Genomic DNA, 23,014 nt, shown 5'->3' with positions numbered 1-23,014 from the left:
CAGCTCCCTTCTCCCCCCCCCCCCAGGAGAGCAGCCAGCTCTCTTCCCCCCCCCCCCCCCCAGAGAAAGAGAGCCGGCGGCACCGAATGTGATAGCAGCCAGCCAAGAAGAGAAAGAGAGAGAGAGAGAAAGAGCCCGGCCGGCTGCAGCAGCAGCACGTGTGAGAGTATCATCTCTTCTCAAGACAGACAGAGACTGAAAACTTTTAACTCTTTCTTGCATGATTGGAGCCTTGCGAAAATGCTAATCTTCTTCGAAGCTGAATAAGAAGAGAAGTGAGAGATGATATGAGATAAAGACTTTAGCTCGGAGTTTGTAGAGATAATTAGATGAAGAGAGATGATTTAGAGTAGCCTGTTGGCTGAACTTTTTCTTGTAGCTATAGACTCAGTTGTTCTTGTGACACAGACTGCATTTAGGGAGAGGCAGTGCCTCAAAACTAAGAAGGTTCATTTGTGAGGACTTCCCGGCTCCAGGGGGTTGGAAATATATGGGGGGGACAGTTGTCTCAAAAGTAGAGACTGTGCTTTTTTAGAGTGAGACAAGGTATCTTTGAAAGACTACTCTAAAAGCAGCTCTGATCCATGTCTCAGTAGTGAGAGCACTGAGCATGGAAAGAACATGTCACAAGCGGCAAATAGACTTTCCAGACGGTGCTAAAGTGACAAAGAAGCATCTGAGATTTCACTGTTTCTAAGAAAAGCTTATAGAACAAGAAAGACTCTTTTTTCTTCTCTATGAACTGCAGTTTGAGTATACTAACGTGTGGGACTAAGGCTGAGCAGTTGTTTTGAAAGAATGTATTAGATTGAGAAAGTTAGAGAGTGGGGAGGAGGAAAAGTGGTTTTTGTAAGGTTTTCAATTTTTTTCTTTTCCTTATAGTCTTTCCTATTTTTTCCTGTAGTTTTAAGTAATAAAGTGTTATTTATGTTTAAGTTAGAGCCTGTTTTGCTTATTCCTGGTCACATCTCACAGCAGACACCAAGGTGAAGCATTTTCATGGGGGCACTGGCTCTGTGCCAGGCTCAAACCATGACATTTTTTGGTTCCCTGACCGGGAATCGAATCACGAGAAAATGATGAAGTAAAACTGTGAGATGAGACCAAGAAGAATAAAAAAAGCATGTACTAAGTTAAAGTAGATGAATAGTCATAGTGAATCTAAAGTATTGTTGTGTAAAAGTGTTTTGTAGTTCTGTTGATAATTTTAGAAAGTGTATTCTCAGAGGTGAAGAGTAGAGTGTCATGGGTTGACCCGGAAAGAGTGAGAATTCTGGGAAGCTGTGGTCAAACTAATGAAGGTTTTGGGTTTCATACTGACACCTGGTGTAGCCAGTAGGGTTTAGACACACTTCCGAGAATACACAGGGGTTAAAAGCAGGGCACTGCCCTGGCATTTCTTCTTTTTGGACATCGCGGCCGAGGAGTTCAGACCTCTCTCCCTCGCCCGGCCCGCTGCTGCTGGGCGGGAGAGGGGCCAGCCATGCGGTGAGGCCTGGGGCCGGGACAGAGATGAGCTTGAGGGGGCTTCGGGGGGGCTTCGAAGATGGAAGAGTAGCGGAGCCCCAAGAGACATCAGGCAGCCAGCTCCCTTTCTCTCCCCCCCCCCAGGAGAGCAGCCAGCTCCCTTCCCCCCCCCCCCCCCCCCGGAGAGAGAGAGCCGGCGGCACCGAATGTGATAGCAGCCAGCCAAGAAGAGAAAGAGAGAGAGAAAGAGAGAGAGCCCGGCCGGCCGCAGCAGCAGCATGTATAAGAGTATCATCTCCTCCCAAGACAGACAGAGACTGAAAACTTTTAACCCTTTCCTGCATAATTGAGGCCTTGCGAAAATGCTAATCCTCCTCGAAGCTGAATAAGAAGAGAGATGAGAGATGATATGAAATAAAGACCTTAGCCCAGAGTTTGTAGAGATGATTAGATAGAGAGAGATGATTTAGAGTGGCCTTTAGGCTGGACGTTTTCTTGTAGCCATAGACTCAGTTGTTCCTGTGACACAGACTGCATTTAAGGAGAGGCAGTGCCTCAAAACCAAGAAAGTTCATTTGTGAAGACCCCCCGGCCCCAGGGGGTTAGAAATATATAGGGGGGACAGTTGTCCCAAAAGCAGAGACTGTGCCTTTTTAGAGTGAGACAAGGCATCCTTGAAAGACCACCCTAAAAGCAGCTCTGATCCATGTCTCAGTAGTGAGAGCACTGAGCATAGAAAGAACATGTCACAAGCGGCAAATAGACTTTCCAGGCGGTGCCAAAGTGACAAAGAAGCATCCGAGATTTCACTGTTTCCAAGAAAAGCCTATAGAACAAGAAAGACTCCTTTTCCTCTCCATGAACTGCAGTTTGAGTATACTAACGTGTGGAGCCAAGGCTGAGCAGTTGTTTTGAGAGAATGTATTAGATTGAGAAAGTTAGGGAGTGGAGAGGAAGAAAAGTGTTTTTTGTAAGGTTTTCAATTTTTTTTCTTTTCCTTATAGTCTTTCCTATTTTTTCCTGTAGTTTTAAGTAATAAAGTGTTATTTATGTTTAAGTTAGAGCCTGTTTTGCTTATTCCTAGTCACATCTCACAGCAAACACCAAGGTGAAGCATTTTCATGGGAGCACTGGCTCTGTGCCAGGCTCAAACCATGACAAGGGGACATTGGCCACGTGGACCTACAGACCTTTTTAAATAAGGAGCCACAGGCTTTTTTCCTCTAACTCCCCTAATCCTTCAGAAATCCTTCATCAGAATCTCCCCAAAGATGCCCATACTAGTCCTTTGGATCCACATCTGCTATCACCATCCAGAAATGGATAATCTTAATGTTTGGGGAGTTTTTTGTTGTTGTTTTGGGGGATTGTCTTTGTGTGGTTGGTTTTTTGTGTGCTTTTATTTTTAATTTTGTTTTTTATTTTTTTTTTGTCTAGTTTTTGAGGGGCTTTTTGTTGGTTTTTTATTTGTTTGGGGAGTTTTTTGTTTGGTTGGTTTGGGGTCTTTTTGTTTTGACAGCCTTATTTCAATCCTTCATTCCAATAAAGATACTTGCTCTCCTTCCCTGTTGTTTCTTCTAAGCCATCTGTCTCCAGCTGCTTCTGTTTCCAGTCCCCTGGAGTAGCCGCACTGTGCCTGTGCTGTACCAGTGGCGCTCCCAAGGTGGCACACACGCTCTTTGCCGTGTCCTCTTCTGCCGCGGGCCCTGCTGTGTCTCTCTGCCACCTTCTCCAGCTCCAACCCCTTCTCCTCCACCCACTCCATCCCTAAAGGGAAAGGGGCACAGCCCTGACTCCCCAGAACCCTCTCTATTGACACTCTGCTGACTATGCCAAATAAAATGTTGTGTAATCCTCTAAAAACAAGGCAAGTAATATATCCAAATGGAATTTATTTACAAGGCAGCTGGCAGAAGAGCTTTTATTTGCTCAGAGTGGCTCTTTCTGGCAGAGGGCCCCTCCTGTTAGCAGCACAGCTGTGCTCACCTCAGGCTGTGCTGGGACTGATGAGCCCTCAGGAGGGCACACTGCACCCAGAGCTGGAGGCTGGAGCTTTTGGGCACAAGGAAGTCAGGAGCTGATGTGGTCTGATGTTTTCTCCTAGATGAAGACCTATCTTCTCAGCCTGCCTGTCCCCTGGGCCATCCCCATCAAACCTTCTTTGATGCATTCTCTCCTTCCTCTCCCGTGCCCTGCAGGGTTCCCTTGACAAGGAGCAAGTGCTGAAAGGCTCCTGCCACCCTCCCCCTGTGTCACTTGAGCTCCTTGCATGCCCCAGCAGCTTCCTGGTGCCTCTGAGTGCAGATCCAACTAAGATCCAGTCATGCCTGGAGGTAAAATCCTGAAGGAGCTCCATAGGTGCTGGACCACACTGGGCAGGCTGAAGTCAAGCTGCTCTTTTGGCACCCTCACCAAATATCACCTCAAACAAAAAGGGGAATGCAGGGAATGGCTACCTTGTGATGGGACGTCCATGCTTTGTTGAGTCTGGACAATCTGGGGCAGATTTAGCTTCTTAGCTCTGGCCAGCCTCTGCTTGGTGGTGAGACACATCTTCTGGAAGGCAGAGGGAGTCAGCTGAAAGGTAAAAAACCAAGAGCTCAGAAATGCACTTGTTTCATAGAGGCTTTTCTTGTTCACTTGCTACTGATGAATAATTTGTGATCACAGCCACTAGGACAGTTCTGGAAGCCCTGGAAGTTACCTGCTGAAATATTTAACATCAGTAAATTAATGATATAGAGCAGAATGCACATGCTGTAGCCATGTGGCTCTGCCCCATTAGCTTCTGTGTTATTTGATGTGACATGTTTGGGGACTTCTGCTCTTTGGGCATTTGTTTCCTCTTTAGTTTCACTGGATTGAGCTGGTGACCTTTGCAGAGAGTGGGGAGGAGTTATCAGAACTCCCCTAACCCCATCCTTGCCCAGCACTCACAGCCCCCACTGTGGAGATGTCACTGCTGGGTGAGTCCGGGGAGGCAGGAGAGCAGCTCCGTGCCAAGGCTGGAGTGCTCAGCAATGGCTCCAAGCTTCAGGGCTCTCTCTTTAATTAGCATTTGTTTTCTCTGCCTGCCCTCACAGACCCCTCTCCAGAAGAGCACAGAGCTCTCCTGACAGAGCCCCAGCACCAGAACATCTCCAGTCAATGAGCTGCAGTCAGCAAAGGGACATTTGTGGGTGGGGAGGGGAATTGCCCTGACCCCACTGCTGGGCTGGATCTGCGCTCCCACAGGAGATGGGACACAGGAGCTGGTTTGGAACCTGTTCTAGCTGGGACCAGCCCTGTCCCTCAGAGCTCCAGGCAGAGTTTGAGCTGCCCTGCACACTCCAGGTGCCCAAGGCAGGCTGGTGGGAGCAGCACAGGTGAGTGTCCAGCCTGGCAGAAGGAATTAGTGCCACACAAAGGGGATGGAGAGCAGCACACCCTCATGGCTTCAGCTGGACATTGGTTCAACTTGGCTCTGGGGAGGGGATCTGCAGACTCACAGAGCTGCTGGACAACACATGGGGCAAAGAGAGGAGGGACACGAGGGGAGCTTCCAGCCTTGACACAGCTCAGGCCCAGGCACAGTGGGTACTCACAGGTTTCTCTGCCTGTCTGATGAATTTTCGATTACAATGTTCCGCCACTCCGCCCTGGGATCCAGAAGCCATTGTGGAGAATGTCTGGCCTGGATCATTTGTGCCACTGGCCGTGTCTTGGCTCACCTGGAAGGAGCAACAATGGAACTCTGAAATTCCAGAATTCCATTCAGGCAGACCCAAAGGATACACTGGTGTCTCCAGCCTGTGGCATCCTTCAGAAGTGAAGAACATGAGGCCACTCCACCCTGATTTATCTTTAGACCCTATTTTAGTGGCTGAGTTAAGATTCATAGAAGTAAATCCACAGAAGAAACAGAACCTGAAACAAACCAGCCTTTTGCTGTGGGTGCAGTCCCACAACCCAAAAGACTTGTCAGAGCCTGGTGGCACTTAACATTTCCCACCTTTTCCATTACTTTTGTAACCCCATTTTCTGACGTTATTAACCAAATCTCCGTTAATATCCAAACTGTCCTTTATCACTTAACAAGTTTTCTTGGTGGGAAGAGAAGGAAAGTGAATGTCACTCGGCTGCTGGCCTGGGTTTGTCACCGAGGGAGCAGGACCAGCCGGTGGTCAGGGGACGGTGGCATTGTCCCCTGCAGCACCAGCCACACGATGTCATTGTCCCCTGCAGGAGCGGCTCCTCCAGCCCAGGGAGCTCCGCAGAGCCTTCCCGGGGCAGAGCGCTGGGTGCGCTCCTCGGGGCCCGCGGGAGCCTTTCCAGGGCAGAGAGGACAAAGGACGCGTGTCCCTTCCTCACAGCCTGTCACGTTAGGGCAGGGGGCAGAGCAGGAGCTGACCGAGGGCCGGGCGTGGCTGGGTTTGTTCCTTGTCAGCCATCCGGTGGGTGCCCAGGGGAAGTAGAGCATCCTTTGCCGATGGTTTTTCCTCCCGGCGGATGGCGGGGGCCGGGGGCTCCCGGGGGCGGCTGCAGCGCTGCCTGGCACCTCTCCCAGAGAGAGCCTCTGCTCCTGTCACAACTCCGAGGAGCCTCAGGGCTCCTGCTCCTTGTGCTTGGCTTGGTCCCTAAATTGCACCCCACTGGGCTGCAGTTCTCAGGGGTCACGGGCTGGGGATGGACAGGGAGGATGGGACTGAGGGAGGACTCCGGGCTCCAGGTCAATGAGAAGGGACACAGACACATCTGCTCTTTGTAGACAGCTCATTCTCTTTTGGCACACCGTTATGAACAGAGCTGCCTTTGCTCATAGCCCTGGTTTGACATCAGCACTGTCCTAAGGAGGGAAATTGTTCCCCAATTAACACCTTGAATCCCAGACATACCTACCCCATCTCTGCTTTCTTCAGTTCTTCCCTGCTGCCTCCTTGAGTTGATCTGCAATATTCCCACCTGGGGCAGGAATCCCTTTTGCCCTTACCCACAGCATCCTCTTTTTAAACTATCCCCAGCCAACAACAAGATGCTAATGTCCAGCACCTGTTGCTCTTTTAGGCAGGACAGATGCATTGACCCTAAAACACACCCACAGTCACGACAGCAGGTCAGGAGCCGGAGAATCTCATGCATCAGGCAGTGAGACAGGCATGATGCTGTCATGGTTCCAGAAAGAAAGCTTGGCTGAGGCAAAAGCACGCTGCCCTGGAAACAGGCTGGCTGTTCATGGAAATGCACTGCTGAGGGAGCAGCCCCCCAGTGGGGTCACAGCTGAAACCCACGGGAGTGTGGAGGCTCTGGGCAGAGCCAGAGGGGGAGGATACACCCTGTTCTTACAACGTGGGGTGCAGAAAAGCTGGGGTGGGAGGGGAAGGGGTCCGGTGACTCCCTGGTCTCTTAGCTCAGCCAGCAAGGGTTGAAAAGGGTTAAAATCCTGGGCAGGAAAATGTTTGCCTGGGCTTGTTTTTCACCCAGCCCGAGTGTTGAGTGTCCGTTTATTGTGCTGGACCACGGAAAGTCTTCCTGGCTTTCCTGTTTGCTGGGAGCCGTGCAGGCTCTGGGGCTGTTGGCTGCTGCCCCTGTGTCACCCCGGAACGAGTGGGGTGACAGCTCCGCTCTGGAAGGCTGTGACATCCCATCCTGCTGGGAGGGAAGGGCTCAGCTCAGCCCAGGGGCTGCCAGTGCCCCAGCACAGTCACCTCTGCCAGGTCACAGCCCTGCACGTGGCAGCCCCCGTTGTTTTTGGGGCTGGCCCACAGACCCCAGCAGCCCCCATGGAGACACTGCTGGGGAGCAGCCCCGTGGCTCCACTGCAGAGAGGTCTGGGGGTCTCTCCTTCACCCACCATCATGGCTTAATGTCAAACAGCTCCCACAGCCTTTCTTGGAAGGCTGTCAGACATCTCCTGCCCAGAGGAGGCGGGGAGAGGTGAGCCTTTCCGGGAACAGAGCTGATTCTGGTAAGCTCCTTTCTTCGAGACTGCCGGCATGTGCAGACACGCTGGATGGAGAAGTGGGAAGAGGGGATGTGGAGAGGTGCTGGCGTGGGGCCCAGGGGCTGGCTCTGTGGCAGATGGGGACTCACAGCACCCCAGGCAAAGGGCTGGGGCAGGACCTGGCTGTTCCTGCCAGGGAAACCCTTCCAGGGCATGAGGATGCCTTGCACCGGCACTGGCTGCTCTTGCTGACATGGGAAGGAGGAAGAGAAGGAGTAATCTGCAAATAGGGGGGCTGCTGCAAATAGGCACAAGCCTCATCCTCTCCCACAGCCCCGGCAGCAGGCGCTGGCCTGGCCTCAGGCTCTGGCAGAGGTGAAATAGCAGAGCCATGGCACTTTGCTGCTCCCCACCTTCTGTCCAATCCACAGAGGCTCCAGAAGAATCTTTTTCCAGGAAGCAAAGGAGGGGAGAGCCCCCTTCATCATGCTGGCACAGCCACCCCTGTGCCAAGGGAGAGCCTGGCAGCAGCTCCAGCAGCAGCCATGGTCTCCTGTGGCACATGGAGATTTCTGTCTTGCCCTCCTGACCACTGTTGCTGCCACTCTCACCTGCAGGGCCGTGGCAGGAGACTGCCCTTCCATGGAGCATGGAATCACAGGACAGTTTGGGCTGGAAGAGATCTTTAAATGCCATTTGGTCCAACAGCCCCTGCCATGGGCAGAGACACCTTCCACTATCCCAGACTGATCAGAGCCCCATCTAACCCGGCCTTGAACAATTCCAGGGATGGGCCAGCCACAGCTTCTCTGGATAATCTGTGCCAGGGCCTTGCCACACATGTAGGGAAGAATTTATTCCAGATATCCAATCTAACCCTGTTTCTGTCAGTTTGAAGCCATCTTGCCTTTTCTTGTCATTCCATGCCCTTGTCCAAAGTCCCTCTCCAGCTCTCTTGTAGTCCCATTAGCACTGGAATGGCTCTAAAGTGTTCCTGGAACCTTCTCCAGGCTCAACAACCCCAGCTGTCTCAGTCTGTCTCCACAGCAGAAGTGCTCCAGCCCTCAGAGCATCTTGGTGGTGTCTAGACATGCTCCAGCAGCTCCACATTCCTCCTGGGGCCCCAGAGCTGGGGGACAGATCCTCTGTCTGTCCTCCATCGTGCCAGCTTTGTGGAACTGTTCCCTTCGGGCCCTGCAGCTACACAGAAGGATTGGGACATCAGGATGTCTCCCCAGCTCTGTAGGGACTTGGGCAGGAGCCAAGGGCTTGATGAGTTCAGGGGAGCCTGCTCTGGTACTGCCCCTTCATGCTCCTTCTCCTCAGCTGAAATCTGCCCAGGTTTCACCTCTGCCATGCAGGAACCTTTCTCAGGAGCTCCCCATCCCCTTTCCTAGGAAGGAGCTTGCTCCCATGGCTGCCTTGCTCTGTGGGAGGCAAGTGACCCTTCCCTGTTTAGAAAGAGCATAACCATGGTGTGCACTGAAGAGCTCCATGTTTGTTTCTTTGAACACAATATTTTCAAACAACTTGAATCTTGTTTGTTGCAACAGACACGGCAGCTCTTGGCAGCCTCCATGGGACAGGAACAGGACAAGTTTTCCTCAGTCCAGGCTGCTCCAGCTGCCAAGGAGAGGCAGCAATTCCCACTGCAGGTGTGCACCTTACCCTGCAGTGTCCCACTGGGATCAGCCAGCAGTTTGCAGCTCGGGTGTGATGCTGCCAGGGAAGAGCTGCATCCCACAGCCTGGCTGCCTTGGGATGCTGACTGGTAGCTGTGGAAAACACAGAGCATCAGCACTTTGCACTGTGTGCTGGGCTTCAAATTGGTTCTCATTTATGGAGAAGGAGGAAGCCATTTTGTTCAGAGAAGTGAAAGCCAGTGTGATGTTCTCTACTACTTTTGAAAACACTTTCTACGTGAAGCAGTTCCCTTAAAACACAACCCCCAGTATGGTCAGTACTTCCAAAATTGGAGATTTCCGTCCCCTGTGGAGACACTGGCTGCAGACAGATCCAGACATCTGCTTTTCATTTCCTGCTTTGTTCTTAAATGTGAGAAAATACGAAATCATGTGGTGCCTTTCTTGATCCCCTGCCATTTATTTCTCTCCCTTATTACAGTAATGGCTCAAGAGCCCTACATGAACCACAGAGGCTTCTCCAAAGAGCATCTCCAAAGCAAGAGGCCCCATTTGGCTCTAAGGAATCTTCTCCTGAGTTTGGCAAGGATATCCTTGGCCAGGAGAGAGGGGCTGGTGGGTTGGTTTGTGTCAGAGCAGTGGCTGAGCTGTCAACACCACTGAGGAGAGGTGGGTTAGTGTGAGCATGAGCTGCCACGAGCAGCTGGGAGCTTTGTCAGGGGAGAGAGAATCCCATGCTATGCCCAGAGCTGGAGACGTGTCAGTGTGTCTCCCTTGCAGCACCAACCCTGGCTGGGCTGTCCCAAAACCTGAATGTTCCTGCTGCCTCCATCCAGCAAGGCCCTGGGATGGAGGACAATGCTGTGGGCAGACAAGATGCTGTCAGTACCTGCTCCCAGGCCCTGCTCCAGTGTCACCAGCTCCTGAGCCTGGGGACCTCCTGAACATGCTTCCCATTAAGTGGAAATTCCCATGAAGTGGAAAATCAACATTCTCTTCTGATCCACTCTGGCATCTTTTTTTCACAGGCTCCTAGCTCTCACTTACTTTCCCTTTTAATTCTCAGTCTTGACCTTATTTCAAGGAATACAAATCTACTGTAAAAAACAATTCTTTCACAAGGAACCAAACAGCAAACACTTCCAGGAGGGAAACTCCCCGTAGGAGGTGGGGAGGTGTTCTGGGGCCATTTCCTGTTTGTTTAGGACACCGCCCACATTCTCTTTATATGTTGTTTTGCATATAAAGCTCTGCAGATTCAAGGTGCTTCTGCCTTCACGAGCAATTCCTGAGGCATTAGTCACAGATTCCCTCCACCTGTGGGGACCTTGACCCTGTGCACAGCTCAAGTTGGTTGGGAACAGCTCTGGTGGGTGGGGAATGCTGGAGCTGCTTTCAGGTCTCTCCTGGGTGAGATAGGATCTGGCACTTTGACCCGTGCTATATGTGGTTTGGAACAATGAAGGAGTTCCTGGCTAAGGGCTGCAGCAATCAAAGGTTAGGGAATTCCATCAGATCAAGCTTCTGAGTGTGCCTGGTGCCTGTCACCAATGTCCCCAGCAGACTTTGTTCTCCTTTTGTTCTGCACCAGACCCAGTGTTTAGGTAGCAGAGCATCTGTCCTGCTACAAAAATGACTTTAGAGCAGAGCAGGGGCTGGAGGCAGAGAGCCCAGCCTCCAGCACGGACACTGAACTGTCTGGTGTGACATCCTTTGGTGGGTGCTGAGGGCACACCTGGGGCAGTGCTGGAAGGCCCAGAGCTTGCAGGAACCCCTGGTGGTGCCAGTGTCCACTGTGTGTCCCTCTGCCCACACTGCATGGCAGGAGAACAGGTGAATGTTTGTGGATGCTTTGCCTCGTCCATGTTTCTTACTGCAGTTACATACAGGGGGAAAAACCAACCCTCTTCCTGTTATCTACTGCTTTTCTTTGGGGTGCAAAGGGTTGCCTCAAAAAATCTCCCAAAAAGGAAATGGGAACAGGCTGGGATAAGCTGGCCCTGGTTCCCAGTTACTCAGTTTTTCTGCTCTTGGTTTCCCCAAAGGCTTGGAAGTTCCTGGCTCGCAGGGTTGCACACTCCATCACTTGGATGCTGTGATTCTTCTGGGATTGCTCATGTAGGAGCTCACCTGTCTGCCTGCACTCATCACAATTTCATCTACAGGTCCAGATCTGCACTGAAAAACAACCTGCTAATCCTGGAAACCAAAATTTTCCTTCAGTGAAACAAATCAAATTAAGAAATTAAGTGCCCAGGCAATTCCTACTGTAACTAAACCTAAAATCTGTTGAATCTGAAGAGAAGTCCTGAGATCTTTCACTGTCATGTGAGAATCCATAAAATCAGAGTGTTTTGGGAACACTCTGTCTCTGCTGCCTCAGAGACAGCAGAACTGTGATTAGAGTTAAGGGGCCTGCCTTTTGCAGCTTTCCCAAAGCCCTCTGATTGTAAGGATTCCCACATGTCAGAGTTACAAAATGTCTGTGGTTCACCACTAGTTGTATCAGAAATATCTCCTGGAATACATCAGATCCTCTGACTTTAGGTTCCTCAATGCTGCAAGGGTCTGGTGTGAGGAGCAGATGTGGGATGGGATGGGATGGGATGGGATGGGATGGGATGGGATGGGATGGGATGGGATGGGATGGGAAGTGGGTTGGCAGTGATGATGCCAGTTTTCTGCCAGCTGCAGCCCAGGTTTGTCACTGCTCACTGGAGCTGCCTGCTCCCATTGGAGGCAGTTGCTGTGCCTCTGCGTCCTGCCTTTGGTGGGTAATACAGGGCTTGGTGGTGGCTCAGGCCCTCGCTGCTGCCAGCCCTTGGTGGCTCGTGGTGTCCCACAAAGCCACACTGAGGCTGTAGCTGCCCTCCACACTCCTTCTGTGGAATTTCCTGTGCAGATGTCACCTCCAAATCCAGCTGCTGAGCTCACAGGGAGCAAATGGAGATGTCCAAAAATGACCTAGAGGAGTCCTCTGCCAGGTAAAAGACCTCCAGCCCAGCCTGCAGAGGAGCAGCAGCTGCCAGAGAGCAGTTTGTGCCTTAAAACAACAACACCTATGGCAAGTTATGCCTTTGGCAAACAAAGCACTCCCACTTAGCTGAATGTCAGAGCCCTTCCTCAGTTTTACCTATCTCTGGCAGCAAACCTTTTGCAGAAAAGGCAGAACCTGTTCCTTCAGGGGGGATGTGAGCACATGTAGGCTGTGCCATCACTTCCAACAGCCGAGGTGTCCAATGGCTTCAGGCAGTGCTGTTTCCTGGGACAAAAGTTTCCTGTGGACCTTGAGAAAACACCATTTGGGGAAGGGCCAGAAAACATCCCAACAAACTCAGCATGTTCTGTTGTCGCTAGATCAAACAGACTATTTCAAGCCTTAATTTTTATTCCATTTCCTTGAAATGGCCTCTTTCTTCTAATACAATAAAACAAAAACTGAAGTTGCAGGCTGGGATTTTCACCAAATGCACTATATGGAAACCAGGGGGTTTTCGCTTTTGAAAAATAAAATCCCAACTGGAATTTCCCACTGCACAGAGATGCCAGATTTCCACCAGCCTAAGAAAACTTCAGCCTAAAAGATTTATTTTCCAAGGCAGTCACAGACCCAGTCTGGAGCTTATCTTCATCTTTCAGTTGAGGGAATTGTTAGGGGAAAACTGTTCTGTCTCCTGGGAGCGGAGATGAAAGAGAAAGGAAAGGTGCAGGATGTGGCTGCAGTGCTGGTACATCCGCCCCTGACTGTCACTGGGGCTGGCACTGGGAAGCCCTGACACAGCCTGGTGGTTCCTGCAGAGCTGGGGCTCTCCTGTTCCTGGGGGTCTCCTGCTCCCAGCAGCAGCAAGACCCCGATGTCTGAGCCCCGTGTTCATGGAAAATCAGGCAGCAGCAAGACCCCGATGTCTGAGCCCCCGTGTCCATGGAAAATCAGGCAGCAGCAAGACCCCGATGTCTGAGCCCCGTGTTCATGGAAAATCAGGCAGCAGCAACACCCCGATGTCTGAGCCCCCGTGTCCATGGAAAATCAGGCAGCAGCAAGACCCCGATGTCTGAGCCCCGTGTTCATGGAAAATCAGGCTGTCCTAGCGAGCACACACTGCAGACAGCACGGCCAGGGCACAGGAGCTGCCTGCAGAGCCACCGGGTCCCTGCTCATCCCTCTCCTTGTCTTTGGTGATGCTCCTTTGAGGCAGCCTGGCCTGAGATCAAAGTGCAGCTGATGAACTCACGATCCTGATTAGCAAATTCCGTCTCTTTTGGCCTAATGACTGCTGTTGTAAGATGGCTGCCAAAAAGGAAAGGAATAACTGCTTTGGCATTTTGGGTAATTAATGAGCTTACTGAGCAGCGGGGAGCTGCAGTTGGAGGTGGGGAGCGCTTTCCCAGCCTAAGGACAGTGTCGCTTTGGTGGGAGAGGAGGAGGGAGCAGCCGACCTCTGCAAGTCCCTGCCTGAATAATTTGCCAAGCAGTCTGGGCTGCTGTGCGTGCTTTGGGAAAAGCTGGTGTGAGTACATCTGGGGAATTCCAGGAGCCATCCCATTGCCTCCGCTATTCCCTGCCCTCCCCCTGTTCCCTCCTCCTCCTGGCGTCACCCTTGGACACGTGAATAACAACTAAAGCTCTGTCTCGGGGCTTCACAATTCCGAATGAGCGGCAGCGTCTGTGTTGCTCCAGGGGATGCGATAAGCAGCCGGGAGTGGGAAATACAGCCGGGAATCCCTGCCTGCCTGCCTTTCCTCCTGCCCACCACGGGAACATGAAGGCTGCCTGTCTCCAGATGCTGCTGTGGGCCCTGTACCTGGTCGTGACCCTGGCTGGAGGTGAGAGCCAGCTCCGCTCGTCCCCACCCTGCCCGGGGACAGCCGGGCTCGGGGGGATGGCCATGGGGCCGGGAAGGGGGCGGTGGCACTGATCAGGCTGCAGGGACCTGTGCGGGAGGGACGCAGGGGATCTCAGGGCAGGATCAGGCTGGGTTTGGGAAGCGATGGAGGGGGGGGGTGAAGCCAATAAATGGCCGCAATCCCGGCAGCAGGGACATCCGAGAGCCCCGAGATGGCTTCTGTCACACCGGAGGGCAGATGGGGAGAGCGACGGAGACGCTTCCCGATAACATCTGTTCGGAAAAAAAGCATGATGCGCTTCTCGTCCCCCTTTTTTCACGTGCCTGGGGACGTGGCAGGAAGGCTGCAGCCTCACCAAGGATGGGTGGGGGTCTGAGGAGACGACACCGTGTGCTGCAGGTGCCGGTGCTGCCGTCCCTGTGAGGCAGGGGGGTGTCACTGTCACTGCTGTCACACACTGCAGTGTGTGTGTGTGAGGGGAGCCTCTCCTGCCCTCAGGACAGAGATCTCTGCGGGCTGTGTGTGAGGGGAGCCTCTCCTGCCCTCAGGACAGAGATCTCTGCGGGCTGTGTGTAAGGGGAGCCGCTCTCCTGTTCGGATAAAGATCTCTGCGGGCTCCGGGCCGTGCTGGGCCGGCTCTGCCGGGGCCGGGCTCGCTGCCGTGGCTGTGGCACAGCTCAGTGCTCGCCACCCTTCAGCAGGGCGGTGCTGGGCTGTCCCGCAGGCTCCCAGCACCGCAGGCAAGTCTGGACTGTGCCCGGAGCCACGGGGTGATTGTTCCCAAAGAGCCCCTGAGATCCGTGTCCTGCTGCCAGACCACGGGAGGAGTGAGGATGACACGGGCAGGTGGGGATGGAGCTCCCCCTCCGCACAGGTTCTGCAGCGCTGGCCCGAGAAAGGTGGACAGCAGGGACACCAGGCAGGGACACCAGGCAGGGACACCAGACAGCTCACCCTGCCCTGGGGACCCGCTGCCTGCTCGGCACTGCCTGACTCTGCTCACCCTTTCCTCCAAATGAGGACACAGGGCTGGCCCTGCTGAAGGCCTGGTGGAGCTCCCTGGAGGAGCTCCTTTGGGGGAACTGTGCTGAAAAGCAGGTGCCAATGGCTCCTAAGAGCAGCGGTCCTGGGCCGAAAAACTCCCAGATCCCTTTGGCAAAGACTCAGATGCTGCTCAGGGTAGCAGGTTGTGTGCCCCAGAGGAGAGCTCCATGCTCCTGGGGCACCCCTCTGTCCTGGGGAGGTGCTTTCCAAGCTCCTCCACTCTGGGAGAAACCTACCAGGAGCTCAGCCAAATGGAAACCGTTTGCATTGGTGCCAATAATTGTAAAATCAGTTCAGGGTTCTCATAGGAACAGGGACTGCTCCCCACCATGCAGGGGACGGTGTGGCCCTCTTGTCCCTGTGCCTGTTTTGTTGAACTGTGCTCTGAAAGTAGAGGCTACCAGCTGAATATCCTCTGGCTAATGAGAGTTGATTGGCAAGTCAGCCGCCCTGAATTCCCAGCAGGGAATTCTTGACCCTAAAATGCCACAGAATACATTATTGTGTGAAAAAAGTTTTGCTTTAACTTGACTTGACTGAGAGTTGGAAATGGGCTTCTGTAGAGGGGCCACAGGAGTGTTTGCTTGGGATTTCTTTGCAATCATTTCCCCAGTAAATTATTCAAATGATTCAGAGTGCTCTTGCATTGATGCTCATTCTTGTACCTGGTACCTGGATCATTCCTAACTGAAATGCATAAAATTCGCCACATTCCCTTGGGAATCGGGGGCAACATTTTGTAAGAGACAGCTTGATTGAAACCAGATGCCAGTTCCTTTCTTCACAGAGGCTCCAGATAAATCAGGGATTGTTTTTGTAAATCCTGCCCCCAGGGATGTCAGGAACAAGTTGTCAGGATGTGTTGTGCAAGTGCCTTTTGTGGGAGGCTGGAGGTGGATGAATGGCCCCAGTGGTGTGACTGGCCCTGCCCCTGAAGGGGTCAATGGGGGTTATTTTTACACTTTGCAAACTGAAAACTGTGTTTTCTGCTGGAGGTCGAAAAGATGTGTTTGGGAAGCTGGGCTGCTGAGATACCTGTGGGACTGAAGCATCATTGCCAAAAGGTTCTTGCCCTGCACCCTTTCTCTGAGCCCAGGTGATGCTCAGAGGCCGTGGGAGGAGAGAGGCAGGGTGCCCACCTGGAGGGGAGGTCCCACAGAGATAAGACTGATAAGGAGAGAGCAGAGCACCCTGTCCACTGGTGAGGCTTGCAGCAGGTCTTTGGGGGATGAAGAAATGCATTTTCTGGGCATTGTGCTGAGACCAGTCCTCCTGGTAGCCAAAGGGGAAAGGACCTGCAGGTCCAGGGGCTTGCACATCCTACAGGACAAGCTGAAATGCTGTCCCAAAAGCCCACAGGTTTCACAGTGCTTTTTCCCCCTCAGTTTTCTGGGTATCTTATTGCATGTGTGGGGGCTACAAGCAAATTTGGCTTTGTGGTCATCAGGATCTGTCTTCATCTCAGTTCAGCAGGGATTGGAAACTTTCATGGCTTTGGACTCTTCCCTGGAAAAGGGAGACATTTAGCAGTGCTGGTTTATAGATAAAAGCCAACACTTAATGAATTGAAATTTTTATTTCAGGGCAACCCAAAGCATATGTGACGTGTCCAGAAGATTGCAGAAATCCTTCAAAGAAATTTATACCAGAGAGGCTGATCAGGAGGTTCTACGAGACTGACTCTAGATGCAAACTAAATGTCATCATGTAAGTGCTGCCCCACTTCCAAGTGGGATCAGGGTTAAATGGGTGGGGAAAGGGACTGGGATATGTACCTGGAAGGACAGGGCAGAGGAATGATGTGGGGAGAGAGCTCATGTGTTCCTCTGAAAGCAGATATTTGTCTGAAGACAGATTCAGACTTGTGAGCTTGTCTGGAAATGAGAAAAGCTCCATTTCTTTCCTTTGGGATAATTGCTGTTTTGTGCTTATGCTGAAGTTCATGCACCATTGACACCATTTTATTGCAGCCCAGGGGGTGGCTCCAAAGTGAAGCTGCTGGGTTGACCTTGGAAGTCTCACAACACCCAGTAAAAGTAAACCTGAGAGCTTTTCCTTCATGCTTGTGTGTCCTGGGGCAGCTGGTGCCTGTGGAGCTTTCTGTGTCCAAGCAGGACAATGCTTCTGAAAGTGAAAAGTTTATTAGGGGAAAACCCTTCTCCCATGAGTCATGTTTAACTGCTCATTCAGTCAGATATCAGAGGCACCTGCCTGCTTTCCTGAAATGAATCATCCAAACAACACTTGGTCTTTGTATCTACACACCTTCCCCACAGCTCTGATCACCTGAACCAGTGTTTTCTTTATTCAATGAGTGATCCCTTTGTATTTTCAGATTTGTTACTGTGCAGGATAGGAAGATTTGTGTAGATTCAAATGCAGGCTGGGTGAAGAAGTTCCAAGACAAACTGAGCAGGAAAAATGCCACAGTGACGCTGCCACGTGATGTCACCTCAGCAGAAGAGCTCGGCAGCATTGAGAGACACGTTGGTCTTCCAGAACTGCCTCCATCTCCAGCCACTGCTCCAGCTGGTTTCTTCCAAGGGACTGGAACAACACTCAGGGAGACAGAACATGCTCCTGCTGCCCCCACAGAGGTGTCCAGCAAGCCCCCCCTGGGCAGGCAGGAGCTCCCCCAGCTCCCTGCAGGATCCATCCCAGTGACACAGGAGGAGGCTCTGCACCCTGGGGTCACTCCAGGAGCCAAGGGGGAGCCCTCAAATTCTCCTGTTACAGCAGATGTGGCCTCCAGGCAGCCCACCCCACGCCCCACTGGTCAGCACACAGCTTCTCCTAACTCCAATTCAGACCTGATGGCTGCTGCCACAGCATCAATCCAACCTGCACTGACTGCCAATGGACCCCTGGACCCCACAGGAGCCAGAGCCAACACACCAGACACTGCTGCCAGCAGTTCGGGGTCAGATCTCCCCTCCATCTGGGACAGTATGAGGACCACAACAGTCACAGAGACAGCACCACAAACTACTTCAGTGTCTACTCTGAGCTCCACCACTGCCACAGACAAAGCTGCTTCTGTCCATGCCAACAGGCTTGTTGGTCCCTCTGCAGGGACAACAGCATTTGATCATTCATTGCCTGTAGGGAAGCAAGAGCCTTCAGACACAGGAGTTTTTACTCACCAGGCACTGTCAAGCCAAGCCAGGGTGCAGATGATCACAGTCAGGCCAAACAATCTGCCCCTGCCCAGCTTCCTGTCAAAATCTCAAATGCACTTTGTCATCCCAGTTTCTGTGGTATGTGGACTGATGGTTAGCAGTGTTGCCCTTGTGTGGTTGTATCTGAAATTTGGAGTCAAACCAGAAGAAACATCCAGAGAAATGGTGCAGGGCTTGCTCTACCAGCAGGCAGGACCTCAAGACAATGCCTATCCAATGGAAGTAATATGAATGCTTCATACATGGACATTTCTGTTTGAGTGTTGCTCCAGAAAAGCTGTTCATGCTGAACTGGTGACCAGTAGGAAGCAAGCCTGGGAATAAAAATCACAGAGAAAACTGGTTTTCTGATAGAGCAGAATGCCCAATAATACATCTACTTCATTGTTGACCAATCACAGTGTTCTGGAAATAAGGGAGACACTTCTTTTCTACTGGCACTGTTCTGTACAAAGGCTGTGGCTGTTCTCTTGCTGTTGCTGGCTCTTTGCCAGCTGATGTGATTTCCCAAGTCACTCTTGGGAATTTTCTGTGGTTCATCGTGGCCCAGGCAAGAAGCCACTCACCCACCCACACTGCTGGACTTGGGCTCAGCCACCTTGAGCAATCTTAGCACCAAACCCACACAATTTGCACTTAAACTCTCTGCTGCTTCTTTCTTTGCACTTCAGGTCTCTGCTCTGCCTGACCAAGACTGAGCTGGTGCCAGCTGGGTGCTGGCTCTCCCTGGGCTGATGGAATTTACTCTCATCACTTTCTCTTGCTGGAGGCATGAGGGACAGCCAGCTTTTCAGAAATATTTGACCAACACTGCATCTGATCAGGGGAATGAAGGTCAGTGCTACAGATTTTCTATTCAGAGAAGCTGGCAATCCACAGTCTGTCTCCTCCTTGAAATCAAGCCCTTCCTTTTAGCAGCTCTGGGTATTTCTTCTTGCAGATGAATTCTGAGAGCTGGTTCTTGGCAAATCAATGCAATAAATCCCTTCTGCCAGCTGATGCACCTTGTGCCCAGCTGCATCCATCACCAGGGCAGGAAAATGCTGATGAATCTTCACAAATGGGAGAAATCAAGAAGCCAGCCAATAATTTTGCTATTCCTGTGTTATTGGAACATTTTTGCTCTTCTTTGCAAGCACAAAACCCAGGAAATGTGGAGCTAAAGGCAATTCTGGATGTAGTCATGAAAAAATTACCACAGCAGACATTCTTTTGATCCCATTTTCTCTCTAGAAATAAGCACATTTGCAGATCCACCAAAAAAAAAAAATAAAAAAAGGCACAAAATGCCTGTTCATGGTCCTATACTGCAGCCACATTTCAGTTTTTCCATTTTGGATAGCACTGATCACCAGGCTATGAAAGCACTGTTACAGAACCAGGTTTTTTAAACCCCAAATTGATTTTAACACATCCTGACAGTGCTGTACATAAGTCCTATGTTTTATCTGTGGTCAAGTCTTGAAAGCCCTTATTAAACTTTGACTCCAGGATAATTCTGCTGGAGCGTGCAAAGGCCTTCATGACGTGATGCTTTGTAAGTAGATACGTATCAAGGGTCAGATCCCAACCAGCCTCAGGGGATCAGATCCCTAACTACAAATATGCATGCAGAAAGTAAAAGCAAGATCAGCAAGAAAAAAGCAAGAAAATGATAAGCAAGATGATCAAAAATGATGGGCCAGCTGTAAAGCAGAGCTTGAGGAATGAGGCCTGTTACATCTGTCAGATTACACCTTCAGGACATCCCTCCAGCCCTGCAGGGGGAGAGGACACACCACAGCTGTGCTTGCTCTCTGCCATCACACATCCCTCACTTCTGCATTTTGAGGGATTCCTCTCCTTTGCAAGCACAGGATGCAATCAGATCTATTACAATGATTAATTTGGAGTGAAACCCTTCCTTGTGCAGCAGCTCAGCTGTGGAAATCGGGTTGGGGTTGATTTTCCTGGAGGGTAAATCTGGCCCTGCCAGTGCCACCTCCCCCTGCACCCACCTGTGCACAGCTGGAACGCGTGAAGTGATGTACTGTGGCATTATTTTTATATGAAACACTAGAAATGTTATTTTTGTAAAAAAGGTTTTATAGCTTTTTGAATGTATGTAATGTCCTGTCTGAGCTGCTTGGAGTCGAGACCTTTGTGGCAGCCCTGGGAAACACTGTGCCTTGTCTGTTCTGTTGCTGGTCTGAGATGGTTTGTGCAAGTCCCTGGGGGCTGGATCAGTGCCCAGGCCCTCCAGCAAGCAGAGTGGACACTTGTGTGCTGCAGGGGAAGGGCTGGGGGATGGATGTGCACCAGGAGACCACTTGGAGTCCCCAGTCCTTGGCAGGACCCTGCTCCCAGCTCCACCACCAGCTCCCAGCTGCTGTGATCCCTCTGGAACTCATCAGGAGGAGATGCTCCTCATGGCTGGCCCTGTCCTTGTGCACTCCCTGCCCCTCTCCTGTCCCTTGGCTGCCTGCAGGCAGGGTGCTGGCACCCTCACAGGGGACAGGGGGACACTGCTGGCACCCTCACAGGGGACAGGGGGACACTGCTGCTCCTCTCTGCAGTCTGGGAGGGAGGGAGGATGGAGCCTGTGGATGTCACCCATTTCTGGGGGTTAAATACCACTTGCTGTGGAGCACAGTGACTGTTACAAGCTGCAGTTTGTTTGTATATTGTGTGCATGAGATATGAGCTGTACATTTTTATAGAAATAAAAGTAATAAAAGTCCTTATGTTAAAAACTTTCGCCCTCAGGGGATTGAGCCTTGGGCTGGGTTTCCAAGCCTGGTCCCTGCAGAGATGAACACCTGTGACTGAGCACTGTGGAAAGCATTCCTGCATCAGCAAGAGATGGCACAGCTGGCACAGCTGGATGTGGCCAGGCTATTGCTCCATCTGCTTTAGGGTTTGATCTTGCAGATGTTTGCAGGAAATATATTTCCTCACAGGGATTTGTGTCTCCCATCTTACAAAGGCAATAAAGAAAACTGGACTTTGGCATTGTTTAAGCAAAGCTAAGGTCCAACAGTAGCTCAGAGACAGCAAACATTGTTCTGTAAGGAGGCAAGAGGGCAAGGGCTGAGACAGGAGCTCTCCCACCCCAGCCAGGGCTTGGGCTGCCCTTGTGTGCTGCTCTGGTGCTGGAGAGCTGGGAAGAGCAGCTCAATGAAAGAGTCAGTTCTCAGAGTTTGCCTGGAGTGGGGAGCTGGCAGGAGCAAGAGGGATGAGTACCTTCTCTACATTTCAGGAACTCTCATCCCAACCATCTCTCAGCCCCATGCCCTTCCAGGTAGACACAGAAGTCAATGAAAGTTTCCTGCCGCTGAGTCACCAGGCCAGGAAGGTCATTTGGGGATAATGGAACTCTAAAGAAACGAAAGCACTTTTGTTTTTTTAATTTCATTTCTCCTCTCCTGTGGAGAGAGCAAGAGGAAGGAAGGGGGCGATGCAATCCAGGCAAGCCTGACGGGATGAATCATTTCCAGTCATTTCCCCCAGGCAGAGCTGGCCCCAGCAGGGCTCTTGGGGCTGCTCCTCTGGAGATTTTGGCTGCCCCTGAGCACACACTCCCTGGCTTTGCTGGTGTTGGTGTGTGGCTGTGCAGGGAAGGGCCTTGTGCCAAGGTGTCCCTTCCCCTGGAGCTCCATGGGGGCCTCAGGGGTGGAGGCTGCTCCAGGGGATAACCAATGCCACGTCTGCTCTGCTCAGGGGGATGAGAGGTGCATGTCCTGCCTTGATGCTTCCCCACAGCCCCCAGGAGATGGGGGATCCATGCTCATGAAGGGCTCTCTCAGCCCTTACTAACCCTCGTGTTTCATTTCCAGCTCCACAGCATCTCCACCATGTCATAGCAGCTGTTTAGATTGACCTTGTGAGAAGTTGTCCCTGGGGCTCCTCGCAGGCTCACTGTCCCCACAGGATCCATCACAGGTCAGGCCTTGAGGGCACTAATTGGCCATCATCATCCTGACCAGCCTCATCTGTGGGTGGGTTCACCCCCACAACACCTCCCAATCCTCTGCCCAAGCCTCAGGAGTCCCATCTAACTCAGGTTTGAGCTCCGCTGTGCTGTGAGTGCTGCTCTGATCAGCCCCTTGCACAGCCCTTGGGGCTCTGCTGGGGGTACCTTGGCTGGATGGAGCTCTGTCCCTGTCCCCATCTCCTGTTACTGCTGAGAAGATTCCCCCAACTTTCCCAAATGGATTCTGGGTTTGGTTCCTGACCTTGGTGTGCCTGGGGCACTGCTGGAGGCTCTGGGCCCTGTGCTCAGACCCTGGGGGCTGTCACCTGCCTGTGCTGGGGCCACCCTTGGCTGCTGGCTTGTCCCTCCCTGTGCTCCCTGCAGCTGCACCTGCCAGGGACACACCTCTGCCATTGTCTCCTGCAAGCTCTGACTGTTCCCAGGGCAGTGTGAGGTGAAGAAGAGGACTTGCTGCCTCCATCCTCAGTGCTTTGGGCTGGGACTGATCACAGGCCTCAGCATGGTTTCTTTCCTGTGAAATGTTGCACAAGAGCTCTCCTGCGGCCTCTGGAGCCACCAGCACCTTCACCCTGCTGGCTCAGCAAGGCAGGACAAACAGGGTGAACAGCCACGGCCCTGCTGGGCTTTGTGTTTGCTTGATCCCCCTTTTTATGAGAATTGTGTCCCTGCTGTGTCACTGCAAGGGCTGCTCTTGTTGCTGGAGTCCCCCTGGGTATTACAGAGGTTGTTGGGACCTCTTTGGTGACTGTCACAGGTGATGGAGGAAGGTTCATTTCTTGAGCCTTCAGAATTCACCCTGGAATTCTGCCACAAACCAAATAATTTAAAAAAGAAGGCAGATATAAGTGAGGTCACCCTCCAAGGAGGTATGAGATGTCACCTTGCTGACTCTGACCGTAACCCCACATAAACACATTTTCATTACAACACCTAGGTCCCTTAA

At 51.9% G+C, this 23,014-nt stretch overlaps 1 protein-coding gene and 1 long non-coding RNA gene across 6 annotated transcripts; one reads left to right on the top strand and one right to left on the bottom strand.

The window, feature by feature from the left end:
- Window positions 1-2,714: 2,714 nt before the first annotated feature.
- LOC135452818 (uncharacterized) lies at window positions 2,715-6,428 on the bottom strand. 2 transcript variants are annotated; one of them, XR_010441703.1, is made up of 4 exons: window positions 6,342-6,428; window positions 5,052-5,177; window positions 3,924-4,044; window positions 2,715-3,234 (listed from the first exon to the last, which is right to left on the bottom strand). It is a non-coding gene; the product is annotated as an uncharacterized LOC135452818 (long non-coding RNA). The 2 variants fall into 2 exon arrangements; XR_010441704.1 differs by lacking the exon at window positions 2,715-3,234 and having other exon boundaries at window positions 3,909-4,044; window positions 6,346-6,428.
- Window positions 6,429-13,407: 6,979 nt separating this feature from the next.
- LOC135452850 (mucin-2-like) lies at window positions 13,408-21,600 on the top strand. 4 transcript variants are annotated; one of them, XM_064723306.1, is made up of 4 exons: window positions 13,408-13,538; window positions 13,709-13,854; window positions 16,503-16,626; window positions 17,255-21,594. In XM_064723306.1, exons 2-4 carry the CDS (start codon window positions 13,791-13,793, stop codon window positions 18,327-18,329), a joined length of 1,263 nt encoding a protein of 420 aa, XP_064579376.1. In that variant the 5' UTR covers window positions 13,408-13,538; window positions 13,709-13,790; the 3' UTR covers window positions 18,330-21,594. The 4 variants fall into 4 exon arrangements, 3 of the variants coding, with proteins under 3 accessions (XP_064579376.1, XP_064579375.1, XP_064579377.1); XR_010441715.1 differs by lacking the exon at window positions 13,408-13,538 and having other exon boundaries at window positions 13,569-13,854; window positions 17,255-18,932; window positions 19,039-21,600; XM_064723305.1 differs by lacking the exon at window positions 13,408-13,538 and having other exon boundaries at window positions 13,569-13,854; window positions 17,255-21,593.
- Window positions 21,601-23,014: the final 1,414 nt, after the last annotated feature.

This window comes from Zonotrichia leucophrys, chromosome 11 (assembly GCF_028769735.1).
Source record: "Zonotrichia leucophrys gambelii isolate GWCS_2022_RI chromosome 11, RI_Zleu_2.0, whole genome shotgun sequence".
NCBI lineage: Eukaryota > Metazoa > Chordata > Aves > Passeriformes > Passerellidae > Zonotrichia > Zonotrichia leucophrys.
This window is presented reverse-complemented; position numbering and strand designations above follow the sequence as displayed.